This window comes from Malus domestica, chromosome 08 (assembly GCF_042453785.1).
Source record: "Malus domestica chromosome 08, GDT2T_hap1".
Taxonomy (NCBI): Eukaryota; Viridiplantae; Streptophyta; class Magnoliopsida; order Rosales; family Rosaceae; genus Malus; species Malus domestica.
This window is the reverse complement of record NC_091668.1, coordinates 10,089,233-10,101,685: the sequence shown is the minus strand read 5'-3', so window position 1 is coordinate 10,101,685 and position 12,453 is coordinate 10,089,233. Positions and strand designations below refer to the sequence as shown.

The following is a 12,453-nucleotide window of genomic DNA, read 5'->3' as shown; positions in this document are numbered from 1 at the left end:
GAACATGAGCACATCATAATAATTTCTTATTATTACTTTTTCAATCAATCATCAATCATCCCTCTATGACATTTTTCTTTACAATTGTGTTACAAACTATTATTATAAGCTTTCAAAGTATGAGAAGATCACGTGGCATTGTAAAAAGATTTGAAATAGTTCTACGTACATATACAAAAACAGTAATTGTAGACAATCTCTTAGTACTAACATGTACATGCATTTAGACAAATTACTAACGTGTACTTTTTAATTATTTATCTTCCTTGATTAGACAAATTACAAACACAAAACGAAAGTGGTCGTCCTGTCACACTAATCGCTAAAAGTGCAAAAAGTTACATTCATTAGTATCCTGAACTAATTAGTTACATTTCATCCATACTAAAAACATTTACAAAAAAAATGAGAGGGAATTATTTGTGGCCTCGTTAAAGCCTCAGATAAAGTGGCGAGCTTTGATGTGTTCCTCTTATCATTCCCCTCCATACTTGACATGCTAAAGTCCTCTTGAAGGTGTTCCGTATTCCTACACAAAGAAAAATAAAACATAATCATTCTAGCATAAAGAAAAATGGAGGGAAAATTATGACCTTCGATTTTTTTTTCAATTACCAATTGTTGTTTCCCTTGCATGTTTGGTATGACTTTTTGCTTTCTTTTTTACCTAAAAATAAAAATAGAGTAAGGTTCGAGTTTTTCTACACGGGCATGAAAATATAAACTCAATATCTAGGTTGTAGATTAGACACCAAATTAATTTGTCTCACCATCAAAGATACTCAAAAAAGAAAATGTGTATTGATGATGCACTTCTTATTCAAAGACACTTAAAAATGTATATTCTAGCATTAAGAAAATGTGGAATACTCGCTTGCTACATGCACTTAAATGTGTGTTGATGTGCTTATGAGTGACTTTTTTATTTTCATGGGCACTACATGCCCCTAAACCATATGTATCATTAAAGATTCCGTACTTGACGAAAGAATTTTTTATTATCAAGGAAACTAATATATTGTTAAGATATAATTGTTCACATACTTGTGTCGTGTGCATAGGTTTTGAGACCAAATGTAGCAATGCTAGAAAATCCGCAGCCATCAGCGGCATAAAAAAACCACTGGTAAAAGGCAAACACAAAGCTGAAGCTTTTGAGGAGCACATCAACTTCTTTCCTACATTCAGTGATCAGAAGAATATATACAATTAGCAGACAGATTAGGTTTAATTAGAAAACGAACATCTACAAATTAAGACAATACGGTTCTTACTTTGCCAACTTAGCTTCTTTGGGTGTGTGAAAGCTGTTGATGAGGTATGCAGTTGCAGTTCCACTCGGGTACGTTAGCTTGTACTTCATGATCATCATGTATTGGATTTTAAAAAGTTAGACCAAAACCGAATTAAATAAATAAATCTTCATGTGTATATGTGTGTGGGGATTCAGTAGTAATTTCCAATTACCTTTTTGAGGGATTTGGATCCTTACCGAATCCCCTCCTTAGGGATCCTAAGAATCAATGCACGTGAACCGTTGATAAAAAATTGTGCGGTTACAATTAAATGTTTTTTGTATTTTTAAAAGTAAAGCAGCCTCGTTTTATATGAAAAATATAAAAAAGAAAAAATTGGTGGCCACATAATTTTTAATTAACGGTCCACGTACGTTGATCCTTAGGATCCCAGGAAGGGGATCCAGCGAGGATCCAAATCCCTTTTTGAGGGGCATAACCGAAGACAACCCGACAAAGCTGACAGCTAAAAGAAACCCAATCATATGTAGATTGGGGTGTTGCCTTCATGTCCTTCCACATCAATCCTTGCACTTATTCGTAGATAATTGAATAAAGTAGTTCAATCTCTTATAAGCCCATGCAAAATTTCTCCTTCCATCAATGTGAGACTCATTCTCAATAATAACTTGGAGTTCTACCCAATTAATCTAACACAAATTAAAATTATTAGATAATTAAGCAAACCAGAAATCAAAGCATACAAATATGTGACATTAATCCCAATTAATAAATTTGTTTTTCACAAACACTTTGTAAACTAATACAGTGATAGGCAAATATGATATTATTTTCTTGCATGGAAACCAAATTAGAGATACAAAGCACAACTGTATACTATACATCGTATTTGGCAGATCTATAAGTAATCAAATAGCATCAATATGATCAGAAATGAATGATTGATGAGAAACAGTTAATTAATGGTAGTGAATTTGATTTGAAAAGAGACTAATAAACTTACTGCTAAAGAAGCCGCACTTGTCGTTTATGCCGAGTGAAAGGCTGCTTCAAGAAGCTGCAGTTGTTGATCACAGCGAGTGAAATGGGTCTTTCTGTAAAAGAAAACTAACATGAAGGCTTTCATGTCTTCCTTCTTTCTTTGTTCCTGCGTTCTAAATTATCTGACAATTCACTTTGTGGATATAATAAGAGAGAATATTGGAGAAAAAAAAGTGTAAACATAATACGTAAACGAATGGCTTCGATTTTCTGCAAAAGGAGAGAAAACTGCAGAAAAATGATCAAACAAACTTTACCCTGAAGAAAAATATAAATTAAGCAATAGATTCTGGGGCGTTACCTTTAAAAATGGCCATATGATGATCCGCCTTCTTGCAATGCACTTTGTATAGGAATAAACAGGAAAAAGATTGGGGAAAATAATGGATAAATAGAAACTATCCCATAATCTGAAATTAAAACGCAAGATAAAAAGGGAGATAGAAATCAAATGCCAAAGAAGACAAAAGAGAAGAAAATGGTGGAAGCAAATACCTGAGAGACTGGCGATCAATTAAATGTGGAATCAAATGGCAACTGCCCATAGCAGTTTGAAATCTGATGCCACGTTCATCTTCTCCTCGTGTCAAGTTGCACGATGGCGTCGATTTAATATATGTTTCAGATACAGTTTGAAATCTGGGAGACTTAAACTGCATATAACAGTTTCTCCTTCTTCACGTTCTAATTTGTTTCCTCATTTTTTCTGCTTCCCACATTTTTACCATTCCTCACAATGTCTCGCTCATACATACACCATATCACATTTATCTCGACCGCCTACACCGAAAGCAAATGATTTGAAAACCTAATGGAAAAAGCCCGATAAATAATCGGAAAATGGATTAATATAAACAAAAACTCCCCATAGCCAAGAGTTTCCTTGTAAGCATAAGAAACTCACCAACGGGCACTTACATGGAGAAGAAACAAATCCAGTTTTTCACTCAAAAGCAAATAATCAACAATCATGCATGAAAACGGAAGAAAATTAAAAAGAATTTGGTGAATAGTGGACAAACGCTGGAAGGAATACATAGAAAATGGAGAATCAAGATTGAAAGTTACTTGCGATAAGAAACAGTCAATGCAGAGGAAGAGTCTTTGTCAATCTGTATCTTTGTTTCTCTCTCCCCTCGTTCTCTTCTCCTTGATTTATGCACGGTTACAAATAAACTACCGAAATGAATATGAAACTGAACTTACCCAATGAAATTTTAACACAATGAATTACTTCTCCAATAGAGTTCACTTCTAAATCCTACTACTTCGAGAGGATTTTAAATGCCCATTTTCTAAAAATTTGAATCTTTAATAACTAAAGAATCACACTATATAGTAAATAAATGCAAAAACTAAGTCATTTATTAGGACGAAGAATTGCAACTCACATGGCCGTCTGGATTTCCACTGCTCCCAATAGATTGTGTGGATATCCGAAACCTTCAGAAACCCGAAACTGTAGGACTCGCTCTCAAAGCCCACACTTTGCCCGTGCAAAACTAAATTCCTAGAATTCCTCTTCCCTGCATTCACAAACATGTCGTCAGTTTCTTGTCAACTTTGGATTTTAGAGAGAGCGAGAGAGAGTGAAGAGAGAGACCAGTCAGGTTGTTGGAAGAGAAGGAGAGGATGGAAGGTGAGGGAGTGGACGCTTTTGATCTAGTTGGTAGCTTGCAAAATGTGGAGAGTGGTTGAATCCCACGTTGCGGTTCTAATTCTTCATTCGGCAAAACTTTACTGTTATGATGCTTTATCTTTTTTCAGTGATGGTTTTTTTACCGGTTTGTCCTCCTTTTTAGGTTTTTTTGGATTTTGATTGTGAAGGAAACATAGGGATATTCTTGGCATTTCTGAATACTTCACCAAATTGGGGCTCTCCCTTTATATATATAAATGATTTATCTTTTGAAGGTAACTAATCTCCCTTTAGTTTGAAGGGAATTAAAGTAGTAACTTCTTCGATCCCAATAAAACCTCAATTTGCAACCATGAATAGTGTGGATTATCTTCCAAATGTGTTTTCAAAGATGTAGCCGAAGAAAATGGTGCTTTCGCAGCCATTTGGCTGGATGGTGATGGATTCATCGCGGAAGGGTCTAACGTGAATGTGGCTTTTGTTACAAAGTATAAGGAACTTGTGATGCCTCAGTTTGACAAAATTATAAGATCATCTCCAACATTTAGGTTAAAATTTAGAATTTTTGACTTAGAAAATTAAGGTGTTAATCCAGAAACAGTTTTTCTGCTTCAATCATTTTTTGTTAAATTTCTAGCCTGACATTATTAAATAATGAATTTAAGCTAATATTTGTCTTGTACTATAAAAAAAAAAGCTAATATTTGTCTTTAAAGTAACTTAAAAAAAAACATTATGTAGATTATTCTAATTTGTTTTATGAACATTTTAACCTAAAAATATTTAGATTTCAATAAATATTAAACAAAATCACTAAACCAACACCATGAAACGCATAGAGAACTTTTTTTTTAAAATTATTTTACCCATTGGATTTAATTTTGGGCCATTAGATTTGATCGTATTAGATCTCAATCATTGGATTCAATGCATTTATAAATATAAAACTAAATATTGAATACATATGAATCTATACCATATACCATTGGATCAACCAACGGTCCAGTGGTCAGAGCGGTTGGATTAAATTAGAGAGCCATTGGGCTCATAAACTACTGCCGACATGCGGTGGACCCAGGCCTGTTTGTGCCTACTTAACCTGTGACATATTTTGGGGGGAATTAGCACTATTTTGAGTTATAACACATAACCCAATTTTAGCCCAAAGGTTGGAGTGATTTTGGAGGGAAATATAAGGCAAATTTTGAGACTTACTTTAAAGGTTGGAGATGGTCTAAGCGGGTGCACATCAAGGAGAGTTTTGGCTCTTCCAGAAGGGCTGGTGCGGAGGGTAACCTTCAGGAGTTAGAGTAGACAATGTGGCTATTGAGGAAGGGAAGAAGGCATATGAGATAATGCTTATTGGCAGTGCAATTCTAGTCCGGCATGTAATGCAATGGGATGAGGAGATTGAGTTTATTTAAATTTGAATTATTTTTATATTATAACGATATTCTAATTGCAAAAGAAACAAAAAAGTTAATGAAACTCTCTTGACACACTCCGACCCAGATTGTCCACTAAGGTTCCGAATCGAGCTGTATTGGCCGACACTTGGAAGGTGACGAAGCCATAAAGTGTAGTGATGTGGAAAATGTGAATAAATTTAAACCTGAAAGTACCTAAATACGAGAATGTACTGTGAGCGGGAATGAACCAATTTCACTCGTGACATCAGAGCATAAGAAAAGTACAGTAGAGTGGATTGAAAATCATACCATCGAAGGTAATCTTCAATACCAAGACTTGCCACGAATCCTCGTCAATACGAAAACTCTGCTTCTAGAACCTAGAGGGATATAAACAAGAGTGAGTGGGCCTGAAAATAAAGCTTTAATAAAGACATTCTAAAAGATATAACCCCTCCTTGTAATACCTGTATATGGTCCAGGAAATCATACTATATATAAGTATGAAATCAAATGTAAATCAACAGTAAATCCAAGAATATTCCAAATCACTACATATCGGCAACAGTATAATAAATCAAGTGCTCATCAATCTATGGTAACTCATGAGTCGGAGTTGCCTAACGCAACCTGTATGACTCATAAATCAATCTATGGTAACCCATGAGACCCATTGACCAAAAGTCAACCATCGATCAAAGATCAACGGCAGGGTCCACAACCGTACGTAACTCAATCCGAAAGATCTGCATCTTGGATTTCTGATCCGTAACCTCCAAAGATCCACATTTTGCTTCTAAAATATCATACTAAAGTTTCATTACGATCCAACGGTTGGATCTCCGCCAATTGCCAATTCAAGTGGCGGTCAACGTTTTATTTTACGAACTTATAAATCCAATTCGGGAAAATCTGTACATCAGATTCCCAATCCGTAAGTTTCTAATATCCTTAAATATTACATACTATAATTTATTAAAGTTTGGTGACGATCCAACGGTCGGATAGTCGATTCACATAACGTTCAAGTAGCGGTCTTTATCAAAACTATGTTCAAATGATGAGATTTTATCAATCAGACTTCACATATGGAATTGGGGTGTCAAACTTAACTTAGAAAGGTTAGGGGGTGACTTGGCTCACGCGCCGCCGCACACGGCGGTTTGCTGCCCCGATTGGCCGGAAAATTCAACTATCTCCAAAAATTCTCAATTTTTACAGAAATGAAGATCTCAAATAGTAGAGCAAGTTTTATACCTGTGGCCAAGTCCAATTTGGCCGGGAAAGGCTCCCATTTCACTCAAACCCGTTGGAACCCTAAAATGGGTGAACTTCGATTCTCCTTCCTTGGTGTTCCAACATCTCTACCACTGGTTGGGTCTTGTTCTTGGGTCCAAGGGAAGTTGATTAAGGGTAGTTTTAGGTGGTGGAACTCGCCGGATCGGAGGAATCACCGTTGAGCACCTCCGGTGCTTCGGTGGGGTTCCTCACGGTTTTGGACCTAAAAACCCTCAAATATGGGTGGAGATGGTAGAGGGAAGGTCACTGAGTGTTTTGCAAGTGTTGGATGGTAATGGTTCAACGAAAAAAATGGCGAAAATCGCCGGAGTTTGATCGGTTTGGGTGTGGGGGTGCATTGCCCGACGGGAAGGTTTTTGTTTTTTTTTTTCCCTTTTTCCTTCTCCCTTCCCGATTGGTTCTCCTTTATCTATCCTTGAAGCTGATTGGCTTCTTTCCCACAAGGTGGGAGTTCAAATAATTTATAAACTAAAATATAAATAACCACTTTCAAACGTCCGTAACTATACCATTACAATCCGGACTCACGAACGGCTTTAGCATATGCATTCGTACCAATGAGTACTACACAAATACGCCAAAAGAATAAGTCATACGTTCCTCTAGACGATGGTCAACAGGAGTCAAAATCCTTGCCTCTAGGGCATTTTCGTCAATTCCCTAGATTAAAATAAATAAAAACGTAATTTTAAGGATGGGTTGTCACACTCTTTGTCAACCAAAAGATGGTGAAAAGACATTTTTGTCTTCCACCACAATAAAAAAAAATTAAGGACAGTAATGTAATTTCATATAATAAAATTTTGTTTTTTGTTTTTGTTTAAAGTGATTTTAACATCTCTAGTTTAAAGAAAATAAATAAACCTCTCTCTCCCTCTTACCCAATTCTCTCCCACTCTCTTCATTTCTCCTTTAATTTTACAAATTTTCACACGCACTTTAATTATGGGATATACTAGTTTAATTTAAGTTTTAAACAATCATATTTATTTATCGTACTTACATAATTTAAAAAAAAATTATCAATAAACTTATACCTAATCTTAATTTTTGAGCCAAATAATTTGAAGTCGAAAATGTTAAAGAGACTCTTTCAAAATAGAGCTTTTCATAAACTCTCTGCCATCTTATAGTATTGGTTTTGTACTAAAGTACTTTTATAAAAAGTGAGTATAAAAAAAACTAAGCTAAAAAACATGTTTGGTAAACACTTAAAAACAACTTTGTTTGTACCATACTTGACCAATCCAGAAACTACTAAGCACCAGTCAACGTTATACCGTCAAGGACCTAGAAGAGTTTCCCTCCAACCAGGAGGCCAATCACAACGCGACACGTGTCGACATCAGAAGCCAATCATAGCGCGACACGTGTCAACATCAGAAACCAATCACAACACGACACATGTCAATGTCAGAATGAAACTAGAAACTCTCTTCTATAAATAGAGATCATTCTCTCACAATATTTCTTAATGTCATTTGTACTAAATCATTCACTAGTACTCACTAAAAGAGAGCTTGAACCTATGTACTTGTGTAAACCCTTCACAATTAATGAGAACTTCTCTACTCCATGGACGTAACCAATCTGGGTGAACCACGTACATCTTATGTTTGCTTCCCTATCCTTATCCATTTACATACTTATCCACACTAGTGACAGAAGCAATCTAGCGAATGTCACAAACTTAACACTTTCTGTTGTACCAAAGTCCCCATTGATTTTGTGCATCAATATTTGGCGCCGTCTATGGGAACGACACTTATTCCCACTCTTTTCAGCTTTGTCAAGTTGGTTTCCACCATTTGTACACTCTCTTTTGACCATGCATCCCTCTTCAACATGGGGAGCGAAGGAAGTCACAACACACAGAATAACACACCTCTTACACCTAGTACGAAGCAACGAAAGAATGAAGGAAAGATGGTTGCTCTTCAAGCTAAAGTCGATGAGCTATAAGCTCAAAACAACAAGATAGCAATGAAGAATGAGGTCCTCCAGGAGCAGTATGAGAAGCTCTTTGAGACGTTCCATGAAACTATGTGTACTCAAACACGCGAGCTTGTTGCCCCTGTGGACATCAACCATCATCTGGGTGCCCTCTAACATGGAGGGTCACCTTCCTTCGACATGGGTATCCCTGATGAAGATCGAGTTAATCATCAAAACATTGATCAACATGAGACATCTCACAACCCAGCTGCTTCGACCCGAAGCAGGAGAAGTGGAGGAAGACACCTCTTTGCAGAAGGGTTGGAAGGATCGAAAGTCGTTTATCGTGACTGCCGAGACTTCCTAAAACAACGTCGAGAGAATCCTCTCCACATATGCTCGAAGATCAATGACCCAAGGGTTCCTGAATGACTCGGTCCCCTCTCACGACCCAGGCTAGCTGCCAATCTAGGGAAGGAACGACAGGTCCCAAAGCAACATGAAGGTACATGAGACTCTGAGGTATTCCGATAGACTCGTCCTAGAAGTCAGTACGGCGAGTCCAAGGAAAAATCACACGCATTTGCTCAAACTTTACTACTTCCAAGAGGCGATGGAGACTTACGAAAGAAAATACCAGTGGTACATGACACCACTCAGGACCCTCTTGTCCTACAGCTCATCGAGGAAGTAAACAAGTTGAAGGTCGAACGTCAGGCCGAGATACCTGACTGGAACCAACCCAGGCCTGACCCTCTCACAAAGAGGATCCTCGACACCCCTCTTCAAGCAAAGACAAAACAAAAGCTTGGTTTACAACTCTATACTGGAAGGGAAGACCAATTGAACACCTTAACCTCTTTGAGTCTACCATGGCATATCGGATGCACACCGACGAAGAACGATGTCTTCTCTTCCCCTCCACCCTCTCTAGCGGAGCTCTAAACTGGTATTGCCGTCTTCCACCTGAGATAGTAGACTCATTTGAGGAACTGAGGAAACTGTTTGTCTCTTAACACATCTTCCAGACCGATCGCTTGCATTCTATAGATGACTTGTACACTATTCACCAGAAGCCGGACGAGTCACTACGAGAGTATGTTGGTGGTTTCAGCCATGAGTATTCTCGCTGTGCTAAGGCAGATGACAAGACTACCCTCAAGGCCTTCACGGTAGGCCTACGTGATTATTTCTTCAAGTACATGATCAATGCCAACACTTGGAAGACTTACTCTGAGGTGATGGCACATGCGTATAACTATGCTTTCGCCGAAGTAAGGACATATCAAGGGAAACCTCCCACAACCACCCCTTATCAGCAAGTAGGAAGTGGAAGCCAGATCCAACCAAATGAGAAGACCTCGACCTTCCAAACTGCAGCGGTGCCTCCCCATGCCTTACTTAATACTTTGCCAAGTCAACAGACATATCAATCTCAGGGCAAAATGAAAGATTTCCATCCTCACCAGTCTCATTTTAGTAAAAAGAGTAAAGGACACTACCGTGATAACCAAGGGTATCGCCATGATAATCCTCGACCCCAGGCAGCCAACGCAGTGGGTCAAACACATGTCAGGACAGCCCCTACCCCGAGGTATGAGGCATACACACCTTTGAACGCCACATGCGTGGCCATTTACCCCAGCATAGCACACCTGATATCGAAGTCAAAACCGAGGCACCTGGATTACAAGCCCACGAAGAACACAGGCACGTTTTGCTGCTACCACGAGCATAACGACCATGACGGCGAGAAGTGTATCACCCTTCGTGATCATGTTGAAGCTTTGGCACGTGAAAGAAAAATTGATCAATTCCTCATTCACCCTCAAAGGGGTAACCGTAACCAACACCAGGTGAATGTAATATATTCCATAAGTGGTGGCACACCTATATCTAAATCTTCCAACAGGGCCATGAAAAATAGTGAACGAGCTTTAAGGTCTGGCCACCAAGTGTTTCACGTGGAAGACATCAGGGGAGGTAAGTATCAAAAGCCTAACTAGGATCCAATATGTTTCTACCCTAATGAAGAAATAAGTATCATCTACCCTCACAACGACCCACTGATCGTGGAAGCTCACATAGCCAACTTTAAAGTACGACGAATCCTGGTAGACACGGGGGCTTCGGTCAATATCATGTTTGCTAAAGCTTTCAGAACACTTAATGTAGCTGAACACTTGCTCGACCGCTCGATTTCCCCTTTGATAAGCTTCTCCGGTGATATCGTGCAACCTTTGGGGAGCATACACTTACCTTTCACCATTGGTACAAGCCCTTACACAGCTACCATTACCACTAACTTCCTGGTAGTTGATTGCCCAACGGTATACAATGTCATCTTCGGACGCACATGCATTAATGATCTCAAGGCCATGGTATCCATACATATGTTGTTGATGAAATTTCCAACCCCCTATGGCAATGGTTACATTAGAGGAGATCAACTTAGTGCACGATCATGTTACAACACTTCGGTCAAGCAACAACACCTGCTTGTGCCCAAGGAAACCCTTTCTATACATGACCAAGTCACAAAGACCAACCCAGACGAAGCCAACTTGGATCTTCATGGTGGCAACAGTCAACCCGACGATCCTCGAGATGACTCTTTCACCCAGTAAGCACAACCTGCTGAAGAGTTGGAGAAGGTCTCTATCTCAAAAGATTATCCGGATCGCATGGTGAAGATTGGTACCACCTTGTCACCACCCATTCGGTTAGCATTGATCTCTTTTTTGCAAAAGAACACTGAGGTCTTCGCCTGGTCATACGAGGACATGCTAGGCATCTCTCCCGATATAATCTGTCATCGCTTAAGTATTGACCCCAAGACCAAGCCAGTGAGACAGAAGCGAAGATCTTATGACGCTAAACGGTACAAGGCAATGAAGGCAGAAGTTGAAAAACTCAAAAGCATAAGCTTCGTCCGCGAAGTCAATTATCCAACATGGGTAGCAAATGTTGTCCTTGTTAAAAAGAATCCGACTAAGGAAAGTTTCCTGCTCCAAAAGGTCTTATGGAGAATATGTGTCGATTACACTGACCTAAACAAAGGATGCCCGAAGGATAACTTTCCTCTTCCTCTTATAGACAGACTTATAAACTCTACGACAGGGTGTGAATTCCTGAGCTTCATGGATGCTTACTCAGGATACAACCAAATCCTCATGAACCCTCCGGACCAAGAACACACAGCTTCACTACTGACAGGGGACTATATTGTTATAAAGTCATGCCATTCGGCCTAAAGAATGCATGAGCGACTTATCATAGACTGGTCAATTCAATGTTCGCCGAACAGATTGGGAAGAGCATGGAAGTTTACGTTGATGATATGCTAGTCAAGAGCAAACATGCTGACCAACATATCACCAACCTATCTGAAACTTTCACCATTCTGAAGAGGTATCGAATGAGGTTGAACCCCAACAAATGTGCCTTCGGCGTAAGCTCTGGCAAATTCTTAGGCTTCATGATAAGCCAACGAGGCATTGAGGCTAATCCTGAGAAAATCAAAGCAATCATCGATATGAAGGAACCAGTAACTTCAAAAGACATCCAGAGCCTTACTGGCAAGGTGGCAGCCTTAACTAGGTTCATCTCTAAGGCCACTGACATATGTGCTCATTTCTTCAAAGCACTTAAGGGAAGTAAGAAGTACATTACCTGGATTGATGAATGTGCTGAGGCATTCAAGAACCTCAAAGACTACATGAGTAAAGCCCATTTGCTCTCCAAACTTGAGGTTGGTGACACTCTCATTATCTATCTGTCGGTATCGGCTTCAGCAGTAAGTTCCGTTCTCATTCGAAAGGATGGTAATGTCGAACGGCCTGTCTACTACGCTAGCAAGGCCTTACAAGATGCG

General features: G+C 38.9%; 1 protein-coding gene across 1 annotated transcript; it reads right to left on the bottom strand.

Annotated features, from left to right (window-relative positions):
• Positions 1–222: 222 nt before the first annotated feature.
• LOC139198403 (probable metal-nicotianamine transporter YSL7) lies at positions 223–2,550 on the bottom strand. Its single transcript, XM_070827079.1, has 5 exons — positions 2,260–2,550; positions 1,275–1,945; positions 1,045–1,178; positions 616–667; positions 223–529 (listed from the first exon to the last, which is right to left on the bottom strand). The coding sequence occupies exons 2-5, from the start codon at positions 1,370–1,372 to the stop codon at positions 385–387; spliced, it is 429 nt and encodes a 142-aa protein (XP_070683180.1). The 5' UTR covers positions 1,373–1,945; positions 2,260–2,550; the 3' UTR covers positions 223–384.
• Between the last annotated feature and the right edge of the window lie 9,903 nt (positions 2,551–12,453).